This window comes from Patella vulgata, chromosome 4 (assembly GCF_932274485.2).
Source record: "Patella vulgata chromosome 4, xgPatVulg1.2, whole genome shotgun sequence".
Taxonomy (NCBI): Eukaryota; Metazoa; Mollusca; class Gastropoda; family Patellidae; genus Patella; species Patella vulgata.
In genome coordinates this window covers 30,337,101-30,349,481 of record NC_065882.2, presented here as the reverse complement: position 1 = coordinate 30,349,481, position 12,381 = coordinate 30,337,101, and the positions used below count along the sequence as shown (strand labels likewise).

At 35.6% G+C, this 12,381-nt stretch overlaps 1 protein-coding gene across 7 annotated transcripts in view; it reads left to right on the top strand.

Annotated features, from left to right (window-relative positions):
- The window catches only part of LOC126817146 (dystrophin), a 293,105-nt gene that overhangs the window by 209,213 nt on the left and 71,511 nt on the right, over window positions 1–12,381 (top strand). For 6 of the 7 annotated variants that reach the window (XR_007678819.2, XR_008787851.1, XM_050543983.2 and 3 more), the window contains 2 exons: window positions 1,717–1,828; window positions 2,130–2,260. Coding sequence is in view for 5 of the 7 variants with exons in the window: in XM_050543983.2 (XP_050399940.2) it covers window positions 1,717–1,828; window positions 2,130–2,260 (243 nt within the window). In the remaining 2 variants the exon portion in view is untranslated. Of the gene's footprint in view, window positions 1–991; window positions 1,219–1,716; window positions 1,829–2,129; window positions 2,261–12,381 lie in introns of all 7 variants that reach the window. The other variant, XM_050543987.2, reaches the window with a different exon arrangement.

Sequence of the window (12,381 nt, the reverse complement as noted above, 5' to 3'; positions counted from 1 at the left end):
CGTTTGACTTAAATTTATATACAGTGTTGAAGACCATGACACGAAGAAGCCTAGTGATTTTCAGCGATTTCCGATAATTTTTGCCAGAGTTATGGCCCTTGATCACTTTGAAAAATCTTGTGGACGCTCTAGAAGCTAAAGTTAATATCCGATTGACTTTAACTTGATACACAGTGTTTAAGATCTTGAGACGAACAAGTATATTGATTTTCAAGAATCTTTATGACTTGAACAGTCATGATGTTAAAAGTTTTGTATACTAAACGTTAGCATGGGGCAGAACTTTATAAAAACCAAACAAATTCTAATGGTTTTCTGATAATTACTTAATGAGTTGTTACTCTTAATCAGATTTTAATGTATTATAGCTTGTTTAGCTTGTTCTCTATTCATCTCTTGCAGAATGTGGGCTTATCCTGCCTGGCAGCTGTGGTTTACATGAGCAGGTGGACAATAGATATATCAAGTTTGTGATAGTCATGCCAGTCAATAAATCTATACGATGATCTGCTCCTAAATACAGAGCTTAATAACCGTGGTCTGATTTCTGCAAAATTATACACGACTTACGACTCTTGCCTATAGCTATCAAACGAGTGTGAATGTCAGATTTTGTCACAAAAATACTATGATTTTAAACAAAATGACCTATTTGACACAAGGCACGTTCAAATAACAAAACGTATAGAAGTAATGATGATGATCAGCAGTCACTTGGAGGTAATCGTTGGTCATTGCTGAAAAGGTGCTGCTTTGGTTAAACTGTGCTGATATAAAAGCTTGCCATGCCAGCCCATACATTTATGCACTTATAATTCAGTTACGCGGCCTTTCCTATAATGACTGCGAACGTCCAATTTTGTCACAAAAACTTCATGATTTTTAACCAAGGTAGTATATTTGGCACAAGGAATGTTCAAGTAACAAAATATAGTACTAATGTTGACAGTAGTCGGTCATCAATGAAAATACCGTTTTTACACATTTTCAGGATATTGCAGCACTCTAGTGGGTTGCGTTCCAGACCTGCAAAGAAGTAGCTACACACGTTTTATGATGGTGTAGTTTTAAACACATGTAAAATGACCACTTTAAGATCACTCACAGAAAATTCCACACGATTCATTCATTCTCTAACGACTGTAGGATTTTAAGTCGACTACTAGGCCTATCATCATACCTGACCAAGATCAAAAATTTAGAGACACAAAATTTCGGGTAGGAGTGTTTTGTAATTAGGGTAAAAAATTGGTCGAAATATGTAAAATTTTGCCTCCCCCCCCCCCAAAAAAAAATTTCAGTTCATTGGGTGACTTCTGTTGCCTATGGATTATCTTTTTTTTTTAAATTCCTACATGGTCCTCTCATGGCTGTTTTCTTAAAATATGTTTATATCCCAAAAATCTGGGTTCCTGTCAATACTTGTGTGTGTTGGACCGTAACTTCATGGATTATGGTCCCTGATTGTACAAAAAATTTCTTTTTTTTTATAGCTTGTTCTCTATACTGTCCATCTCTTACAAAACGTTGGTGTATCTTTCATGGCAGCCACTTGTTAGTGTTTTAACTGTAAAAAGAATAAATATGCAGCAATCCATTTTAAAATAATTTTATGGAAAGATTATGGTAATATTATATAACTGAAGATAGTAGAAGCGTATGTGGTTATAATTATTCAAGTTATCTCTGTCATGATGATATATTTTATTGTTGTAGATATAGGTGTTTAAAGTGTTTTAATTTTGATATGTGTCAGACATGTTTTTTTACTGGTCAAGTACGTGGACGGCACAAACTAAAACATCCTATAGAAGAATACTGTCTAATGGTAAGATAATTATAAAAATTTAAAAAATCGGGCTATGATATATGGTGCAGAGAAAACCTTTCTATTTTGTCTTCTGTGTAAAACTGAATCTCGGCCATATCAAATATATTATCTCTCCTGTCTTTGTACCAAGGGAGTACTGTGAAATATATAATCAAAGTTAAATAAAAATGACAATTTTCATCCCGAAGAGACATTCTAAATCATATTGGGTTGTGAGCTCTTTTCAGTTTAAAGAGAGCAAGTGTATTTATTTTCTTCTGATTGAAAGTCATCACTTAATTACATTTATCTGTTTTAGTCGGCCTTAAAGGATGATACAAAGGCCTTTCTCAAGACAGTGAGAAATAATTTAAGTAAAAAGCATCAAAGGAAGAGTGAAATAAAATATCTTCCAGTGGAGGGATCACAAGAAATGGGAGTAAGATCATGGTGAGATAAAAATAAATTATTTAATTATAGGCCTTGACTTTAAAGAGACATTTTATCAACACTTGCTTTAATGATAATTATCTTTTCATGTGGATGTATATTGTTGTCGCCACTGTCCGTTCGGATGTCCATTCACATTTTGTTTGTAGACACTATACAGGTCACAATTTTGAAACTCAAAATGTATGTTTATTACCCAAAATTACTTGTATGAAATTGTAAATGGCATTATGTATCACACAGTGAAAATTTTATGAAAATCGAATAATAATTGACACTTTTATGGAACTAAAACCTTGAAATGTGATCTGTTGAAAATCGCCTATTTCTCCGCAACTGAACAAGTTAGAAACCATTTTGTGATATCTATATGATCGTATGGGTTCATTCTATTAGTTGATTAGAATCAAATATCAAAATTTTAAACAAACAACAAATACGACTCATTTGAATAAATTATTTGTTTAGAAGGCTATAAATACAGTTTTTGTCCAAATTACGTCATTTAGGGTGACATCGAAAATGTTAAATTGGTTTGACCTTGTTAAAATTGACATTATGCATCAAATGGCGTCATTTTTATGAAAATCCAATGATAATTGACTCTCTTACTGAAATATTTTAAAATATGAAAAGCCTGAATGGGTTGTAAATAGCTCAGTTCATAATCCGAATAAAAACAATAGTGTTTCACACAAGCTACGCAGTGTGAAACCCTAACTAGATCTGCTATTGTCCCATGCAGATATGAAAGCTTTCATATTCATCGTCACGTGACATTGATTATATCAAGTATCTTAAAAGAAAAAAGAACAACAAAAAATAATTATCAAAATCGGTGAAAAAGTCGCGAAGTTACAAGTCTAAATATAGTGAGAAACATTGCACCCGGGCAACAAAATAATCTGGAAACTAAAGGGAAATAACTGAGACTTGGATTGCTGTAATTGGTTGACCGAAATCAAAATTCTCCAGCTATCCAAAAATATAAATGTCTGAAAAATTGGTTAAGAATTAACAGAATTATGGCCGATTTTCAATTTGCGTGCACGTTAAAGATTTGACGCATTTCCGCTATGCGCACAAATTTTGTTTTACATTTAAGCACTAACTACCACCCAGTTTCCTGAGAAAAAATCAAACTTCAGACCTCTATCAATGGTGAAAGCCTAATAAGAATAATAATCCGAACAAAAACAATAGTGTTTCACACAAGCTTTCATATTCATCGTCACGTGACATGGATTATATCAAGTATCTTAAAAGAAAAAAGAACAACAAAAAATAATTATCAAAATCGGTGACAAAGTCACGAAGTTACAAGTCTAAATATAGTGAGAAACATTGCACCCGGGCAACAAAATAATCTGGAAACTAAAGGGAAATAACTGAGACTTGGATTGCTGTAATTGGTTGACCGAAATCAAAATTCTGTTCTGAACGTTTTTTAGGCATTCCTTCAAGGATTCAGAAAATGTAACTCCCATGTCAGTAAGTATAATATCGCGAAATTTTTATCCTTTTAATATATGATAAATATTATCGCGGTGCAGCCAACCGCTGGAAATTCCAGAGATTTTGACCACCGGAAGGATGCCTCAGCAGGCAATAAAAGTCAAAATAGGCGATTTCGGTTTTTAGTGTTGCGGTCATTTTAAAAAATTGTCTTGTAATGATAATGTGTATAGTACTAACACCTATCACATACGGAAGAGGCGATAAGATCCCTTTACATTTGCAATGTCAAATTAATTAAATCAGATCAAAATGGGAGTAAAGCACAGAGTCCGGGGTGGTAATGGGCGTACTGTGTCCAAATTTCATGGTTTTCGTACAATAGGTGCTGGTGTCGTAGCGAAATTCCAATTTTTTCCCCTTACAGAATCCTTAAATTGACGAACGGCAGGAACCGTGTCAAGAACAAACGACATGAACAAATGCATGTATCGCCTTAAAATTTTCAGGGCACCTAGGTACCAGCGTGAAAAGTTCCTAGCCGGAATTTGGTAGTCATGGTACCTTTGGTTCCAGCGTGGCGCATGCGCGAAGTCAAACAAAATTGTGGTGGATTTTGGGTGAATTTCGAAGTGGTTTGGTGGGGTCGGGTGGATCCGCGAGGTCGGGTTGACCTAAGATGACGGTCATAATACATGAACAAGCGTTCATGAATTTTTGCGACCGGGGTTGATTTTCAATGCACATGCATCGTTCCGGTGGTCCGATTGCCTTCAAATTTGCACAGAAATGTACCTTGGGATTCTAGCTATCACATATTAAAAATAGAAGAGAGTGGAATTTCGAGAACGTTTAAAATAAATTCAAAAATTGCTGTATTTTATCGATTTTTTATTGTTCTTGATATCTGAGCATTTTCTCCTGTTAATATGTGATAAATATCATCGCGGCGCAGCCAACCGCTAGAAATTCCAGAGATTTTGACCACCGGAAGGATGCCTCAGCAGTCAAAAAAGGTCAAAATAGGCGGTTTCGGATTTTAGTATCGCAAACATCGTTGCGGTCATTTTAAAAAATTGTCTTTTAAGGATAATGTGTATAGTACTAATACCTATCACATATGGAAGAGGCGATAAAATCCCTTTGCATTTGCAATTTCAAAATCAATTAAAACTAATATTAAATTCCGAAAATCCTTTTTTTTGCTAAAACTCTTTTTTTTTTAATCAGATCAAAATGGGAGTAAAGTACAGAATCCGGTGTGGTAATAGGCGTATTGTGTCCAAATTTCATGGTTCTCAGACAATCCGTTCCGGTGTCGTGGCGAAATTCCTCCTTTTTCCCCTTGCGGAAGCCGTTAGAAAGGCACCTGACCTGGAACCGTGCCAAGAACAAACGACTTGAAGGAAAGTAGGTATCGCCTTGAAATTTTCGGGGCACCTAGGTACCAACGTGAAAAGTTCCTAGCCGGAATTTGGTAGTCATGGTACCTTTGGTTCCAGCGTTGCGCATGTGCAAAGTCAAAAGCAGCTAAACATGTTGTTATGAAGGTTTTTTTTTTTACAAAATGGACCTATCTCTTCGAAACTTCGGCTACTCCCCCATTTCCGACCTCGGCGCATCCAAAAATTGTCTCCAAATTAAAATCGAACACCTAGTTCCATCTCTATTTTTTTGTTTTACTTGATGTACCCCCGGGAAAATTGCCACCGCTCATCCCCCATGGGTCGGGCCCTAAAATTTCTTGTTTGGAATTGTGTTTGGGACCATAAGCCAGATACCCGATGAGTTTCAAGTTGGTGTGCACGATAGTAGGGTTGTGACGCGCATGCACGGGCCTACACTCAAAAACAACCTTGTTGGCGCGGAAAACATCAAAGCGAAATTCGAATTTTTGAAATATTCAAATACCAAACATTCGACCATGAGCCAGGCTATCCTGAAATGTATTAATTTCAGAAATAGGAGACGTATTGAACATACTATGCCCTATTGTGTTTGTTTAGAAGACCGTAAATGTCGATTTTTCGCTATTTTTCATATTCACTTCAAAATGGCGGCCATCAGTTGACCTAAATCAAAATTCTGCTCTGAATGTTTTTTAGGCATTCCTTCAGGGATTCAGAAAATATAACTCCCATGTCTGTAAGTGCAATATCCCAAAAGCTTTAGGGACTTTTCAAGTTTCAAGATGGTGGCATTTCCGGTTCGATCGACAAACTCCATATTTTGTGTATGAATCAGTAATTACTTGTCTAGTATCGAAAAAGAAAATTAGGTCATTCTGACCTATATTTCGATGATTTTTTTGAAAATTTTGATCCTTAATTTCATTAAGTGGAGATAATTTAGCAAATTTCTAATCTTATTTTTGAAAGCGCATCGGTAAGATCTACTTACATGCTAAATTTCATGAAAATACCAGTTCGAAATCACAGTGACGAATTTTCGAAATTCGAAAATCTGAAACTGCAGATTTGAAGTAATTGTCTCAAGGTACTCAAAGAAAAAAGATTTAGTAAAATAGGTCAAATAGTCACAAAGTTACAGCATTGTAGGTCAAATGCATTCGTTCGTAAAATTCGGTGATTTCGGATTCGTAAAACGTTTTGAAAATATTTTTAATCAACAGCCACCACCCATTTTTGGGGGGATAGGTAAAGGTTTTAGAAAGATCCTTTGGTTAGATCCTGAGAAATCCGATTTGTGGACAAAACACACAAAAAATAATAATAATAACTAGATCTGCTACTGTCCCATGCAGATATGAAAGCTTTTATATTCATCGTCACGTGACATGGATTATATCAAGTATCTTAAAAGAAAAAAGAACAACAAAAAATAATTATCAAAATCGGTGAAAAAGTCGCGAAGTTACAAGTCTAAATATAGTGAGAAACATTGCACCCGGGCAACAAAATAATCTGAAAACTAAAGGGAAATAACTGAGACTTGGATTGCTGTAATCGGAATGACTTTCCGTTCCAGAAGTTTCAGAAAAATGGATCAAGCCGTTTAAAAACGGGACGGATGAGAACATGAAACGAAAATGGCGAGTAAGAACTAAAAAGTGGCAGGAAAATATCAAAAAAATAAATGAAATAACTTTGGACGGAACTAATATTTTTTGAATCAGATTGACCTTAGCTGTTCGAATATTTAGGTTAAATTTGTAAATTTTGAAAATTAAAGGCATAAATTGTCCTGCAAACAACTTTGTCGGTACGTAAAAGGTCATAGGCGAAATACAATATTTTGAAAATTTTCTAACACCAAAAAATCGATCTTGATCTCGAGCTATCCTGAAATGCTTTAATTTCAGAAATAAGAGCGCACTGAACATATTACAGCCTATTGTGTTTATTTTCACGTCTGTTCATGTGGATTTTTCACTGTTCTTCATATTCAATTCCAATTCATTGACCGAAAATCTTTTTTTTTGCTAAAACTCTTTTTTTTTATAATCGGATCAAAATGGGAGTAAGGCACAAAGTCCGGGTTGGTAATGGGCGTATTGTGTCCAAATTTCATAGTTTTCGGACAATCGGTGTCGGTGTCGGTGTCGTGGCGAAATTCCACTTTTTTCGCACTTACTGAAGCCGTTAATGGCGAAAAAAACTCCGCAGATTACCTAAAAACCACTGTTTACCGCAAGCCAACCCACACTGACCAATACATACATAATAGTTCAAATCACCCAACCAAAGTAAAAACAGGAATTATTAGTACCTTAACGAGACGCGCAAAATTAATATGTGATGAAGACCTCCTCGATAATGAATTACAGCATATCAACCATGTCCTTACAGAATTCAATAACTACCCTGCTAATACAGTTAATGCCACCATGAAGAAAACACTGACTCATACCTGCAAACCACCCACTGCCATCAGAAGAACTAGCCCGCTTTTTATCTCCATCCCATTTATAGGACCAGCTAGCCACCAAATAAAAATAATTTTAACAGAGCAAATCGGTGCAGAGGTAGTGTTCAGTAGGGGAACCACACTTAAAACTATGTTAAAAGCTGATGGTAGAATACTAAAACCAAAAGAGGACCCAAAGGGAGTCATATACAAAATAAATTGTGAGTGTAATGTGGCCTATGTGGGCGAAACATCCCGTCCAATTTCAATCAGAACTAAAGAGCATCAGACAGCAGTTAAAAAACAAGAACAAAACAAATCAGCGCTAGCAGAACATATCCACCAAAACCCACAGCACCAAATCAAATGGGAAAGTACAGAAATACTAGCTAGAAACCTATCAACATGGAAAAGCAGAGTTCTTCGCGAGGCTTTGGAAATTCAAAAACATAAGCCAAAATTAAACAGAGACTCAGGACATTTCCTCCCAAATCTTTGGGTTGATTTATTTAATTCTTAATCAGTGTGTGTTAGTGATGAGAAGTGTCTGTGGTCATAAGTGTATGACCCCCCCCCCCCTTTATTTCATCTTGTAGTTAAGGTTTCACTTGTGATGATTGTTTCTATCTCTGACTTTCATCTTATAGTTATGGTTTCATATAGTTAATTAGCGTCTTGATGTTACGGTTTCATGTAGTCAATTATCCTCTAATCTCTTCCTTTTGTATTATTAGTAGTCAATTATCCTCTAATCTCTTCCTTTTGTATTATTAGTGTTATTCTTTCATCATGTTAATTTATATAACTTCTTTGATCTTGATAATGCGTTGTTGATAGTATTGATTATTCTGTTAAATGGTTTCCACTTGTTACCTATATATTGTACCACATTTATTGTTGATTATCATTATTTGCTTGAAAACAATATCTGTATGTGTATCGAAACGTAGCATGTTAATAAATTCAGAAGTAGTATATCCATATAAGTGTGTTTTTTTTGTTTTTTTTAGTGAAATCTATTTCTATATGTCTTATAAGGATTATAATATTACAATATTATAAAAACGTTGAAGAATGAGCAAATTTTCGCGACCGGGGTTGATTTGCTCTGCACAGGCAACGTTCCCTTTGTCCGATTGCCTTCAAATTTGCACGGAAGGTACCTTGGGATTCTAGCTATTACATATTAAAAATAGAAGAGTGTGGAATTCAGAGAACGTTGAAAATAAATTCGAAACCCACCCCCACCGATCAAAGTTTTTTTGCTTAAAAAATTGCCGTATTTTATCGAATTTTTATTGTTCTTGATATCTGAGCATTTTCTCCTTTTAATGTGTGATAAATATCAACGCGGCGCAGCCAACCGCTAGAAATTCCAGAGATTTCGACCACCGGAAGGATGCCTCAGCAGTCAAATAACGTCAAAGTAGGCCATTTCGGTTTCTAGTGTCGATTCATCGTTGCGGTCATTTTAAAAAATTGTCTTTTAAGGATAATGTGTATAGTACTAATACCTATCACATACGGAAGAGACGATAAAATCTCTTTGCATTTGCAATTTCAAAATTAATTAAAACCAATATTAAATTCCGAAAATCGTTTTTTGCTAAAACTCTTTTTATTTTAATGAGATCAAAATGGGGGTAAAGCACAGAGTCAGGGATGGTTATGGGCGTATTGTGTCCAAATTTCATGGTTTTCGGACAATCGGTGCCGGTGTCGTGGCGAAATTCCACTTAATTCCCCTTCTGGAAGCCTGGAGCCGTGCCAAGAACAAACGACTTGAAGGAATGCAGTTATCGCCTTGAAATTTTCAGGGCACCTAGCCGGAATTTAGTAGACATGGTACCTTTGGTTCCAGCGTTGCTCATGCGCGAATTTTAAAGCAGCTAAATATGTTTGTTATGAAGGGATTTTTTTACATAATGGACCTATCTCTTCAAAACTTCGACTAACCCCCCATTTCCGACCTCAGCGCATCCAAAAATTATCTCCAAATCAAAATCGAACACCTAGTTCCATCTCTATTTTCTTGTTTTACTTTATGTACCCCCAGGAAAATGGCCACCGCTCGCCCCCCATGGGTCGGGCCCTAAAATTTCTTGTTTGGAATTGTGCTTGAGTTTCAAGTTGGTGTGCACAATAGTAGGGTTGTGACGCGCATGCACGGGCCTGCCTACACTCGAAAACAACCTTGTCAGCACGGAAAACATCAAAGGCGAAATTCAAATTTTTGAAATATTCAAATACCAAACATTCGACCCGTATCCCGGCTATCCTGAAATGTATTAATTTCAGAAATAGGAGACGTATTGAACATACTATGCCCTATTGTGTTTGTTTAGAAGACCGTAAATGTCGAGTTTTCGCTATTTTTCATATTCACTTCAAAATGGCGGCCATCAGTTGACCTAAATCAAAATTCTGCTCTGAACGTTTTTTAGGCATTCCTTCAGGGATTCAGAAAATATAACTCTCATGTCTGTAAGTGCAATGTCGCAAAAGTTATTAAGACTTATCATGTTTCAAGATGGTGGCATTTCCGGTTCGATCGACAAACTCCATATTTTGTGTATGAATCAGTAATTACTTGTCTAGTATCGAAAAAATTTTTTAGGTCATTCTGACCTATATTTCGATGATTTTTTTGAAAATTTTGATCCTTAATTTCATTAAGGGGAGATAATTTAGCAAATTTCTAATCATATTTTTGAAGTCGCATCGGTAAGATCTACTTACATGCTAAATTTCATGAAAATCGTACAACTATTAAAGAAGTGGTCAAATTGGTCATAAATATGGGTTCGAAATCACTGCGACGAATTTTCGAAATTCGAAAATCTGAATCTGCAGATTTGAAGTAATTGTATCAAGGTACTCAAAGAAAAAAGATTTAGTAAAATAGGTCAAATAGTCACAAAGTTACAGCATTGTAGGTCAAATGCATTCGTTCGTAAAATTCGGTGATTTTGGATGCGTAAAACGTTTTGAAAATATATTTAATCAACAGCCACCACCCATTTTTGGGGGATAGGTAAAAGTTTCAGACAGATTCTATGGTTAGATTCTGAGAAATCCGATTTGTGGATAAAACACACAAAAAAAAAATAATAATAACTAGACCTGCAAGCAGCACTGAACCGGCTTTCAGGAAACAGACAAGAAGTGTGTCATACAATAGCCCATTTATCGAGCTACCAAACGATACTTTAGATGTTTTGATCCGGTCACTTCCGACGGTGAAATCCCGATTGTTGCAAGAGCACCGATTTTTTTTACTGTCTTTTTTTTTTAAATACTGAATATTTATTTGACTACTTCCTGTTTACGGATCATTATCGGGATAGATTTAACAAGTGGTATGGGAACTTAATTTCCTGTACCAGAAGTTTCAGAAAGATCCATTGGACAGTTTTACCTCCCTTATACCATTAGAAGCAGATTTACAGATATAACGATTTTTCGACTTCTTTTCAAAGATTGTGGCCCTTTCGGACCATTTATACTATATTGAGGCTTTTAAATTTGGATTCACACCATAGACCACCGCAAGGACTCTAAGTAACAGAAGTTTAAGAAAGGAAATAAGAGAAGTTTTCGAAATAAAAGCGTCTGAATAGGCTCCCAAAAGGAAAATAATAGATTTTCAGCGTTCCATTATATATTGCCTAACCTGCGAATTTTTAAAATTTAGATCTCATAAGATTGTCCATTGTTCGAACTATCCAATGACACTTAAGTTGTTTTGATTCGGTGAAATCTGGCGTAGTAATCACTTTTTTCGCAAGATCTCCATTTTTTTAATTTTTACGTTTTATTTTCTCAAAATATCCGAAATTTTTTCGACTACTTCCGTTTTTTGGATCATTGTCGGGATAGCTTTAACAAGTTGTTTGGTTACCTTACCTTCTGTACAAGAAGTTTCAGAATAATCCATTCAGCTGTTTTCCAAAGAAAGAAAATTAGAAGATCATTTTCAGTAATCTAAGGATTTTTCAACTTTTTCCCAAGATTGAGGCTCTTTTTGGACCACTTATGTTATTTCAATGCTTTTATTGTTGGACTCACACCATAGCCCACCCATAGGACTCTGCGTTAAAAAAGTTTCAGAAAAATCGGAGTTGTCGTTTTCGAGAAAAAGACGTCTAAAAAGGCTCCAAAAACGGAAAATACTAGATTTTCGGCGTACCACAATTTATTTTCTAACCATCAAAATCGTACCATTGAGATGCCATATAATAGTCCATTAATGGGGCTATCCAAAGACACTTTACTTCTTTTGGTCCGATAATATCTGACCGAGAAATCCAGCTTTTCGCAAGAGCAACAATTTTTTAACCTTTTTTTTTTCATTTTTTGAATACTTCCGGTATGGAGATTATTGTCGGAATAGTTTTAATAACCAGTTTGGGCAATTAAATAGCGGCAGGGCTCTGTAATGATATATTACATTATCTGATCAGATAAAATGACCCTGAGAAATCCTATGTTCAAAGGTGCCAAAAATGCAAAAATGTCAAAATATCGAAAATCAAATTTCAATAGCATCAAGTAGCCACCACATGGTTTCCGATAGGAAATTTGGTCCCATATCGGTATCTGTTACAGGCACTGAGAAATAGGCTATGGCGAAAAAAAAAAAAATAATAACTTGACCTGCAAGCAGCACTGAACCGGCTTTCAGGAATCAGACAGGAAGTGTGTCATACAATAGCCCATTTATCGAGCTACCAAACGATACTTTAGATGTTTTGATCCGGTCACACCCGACGACGGTGAAATCCCGGTTGTTGAAAGAG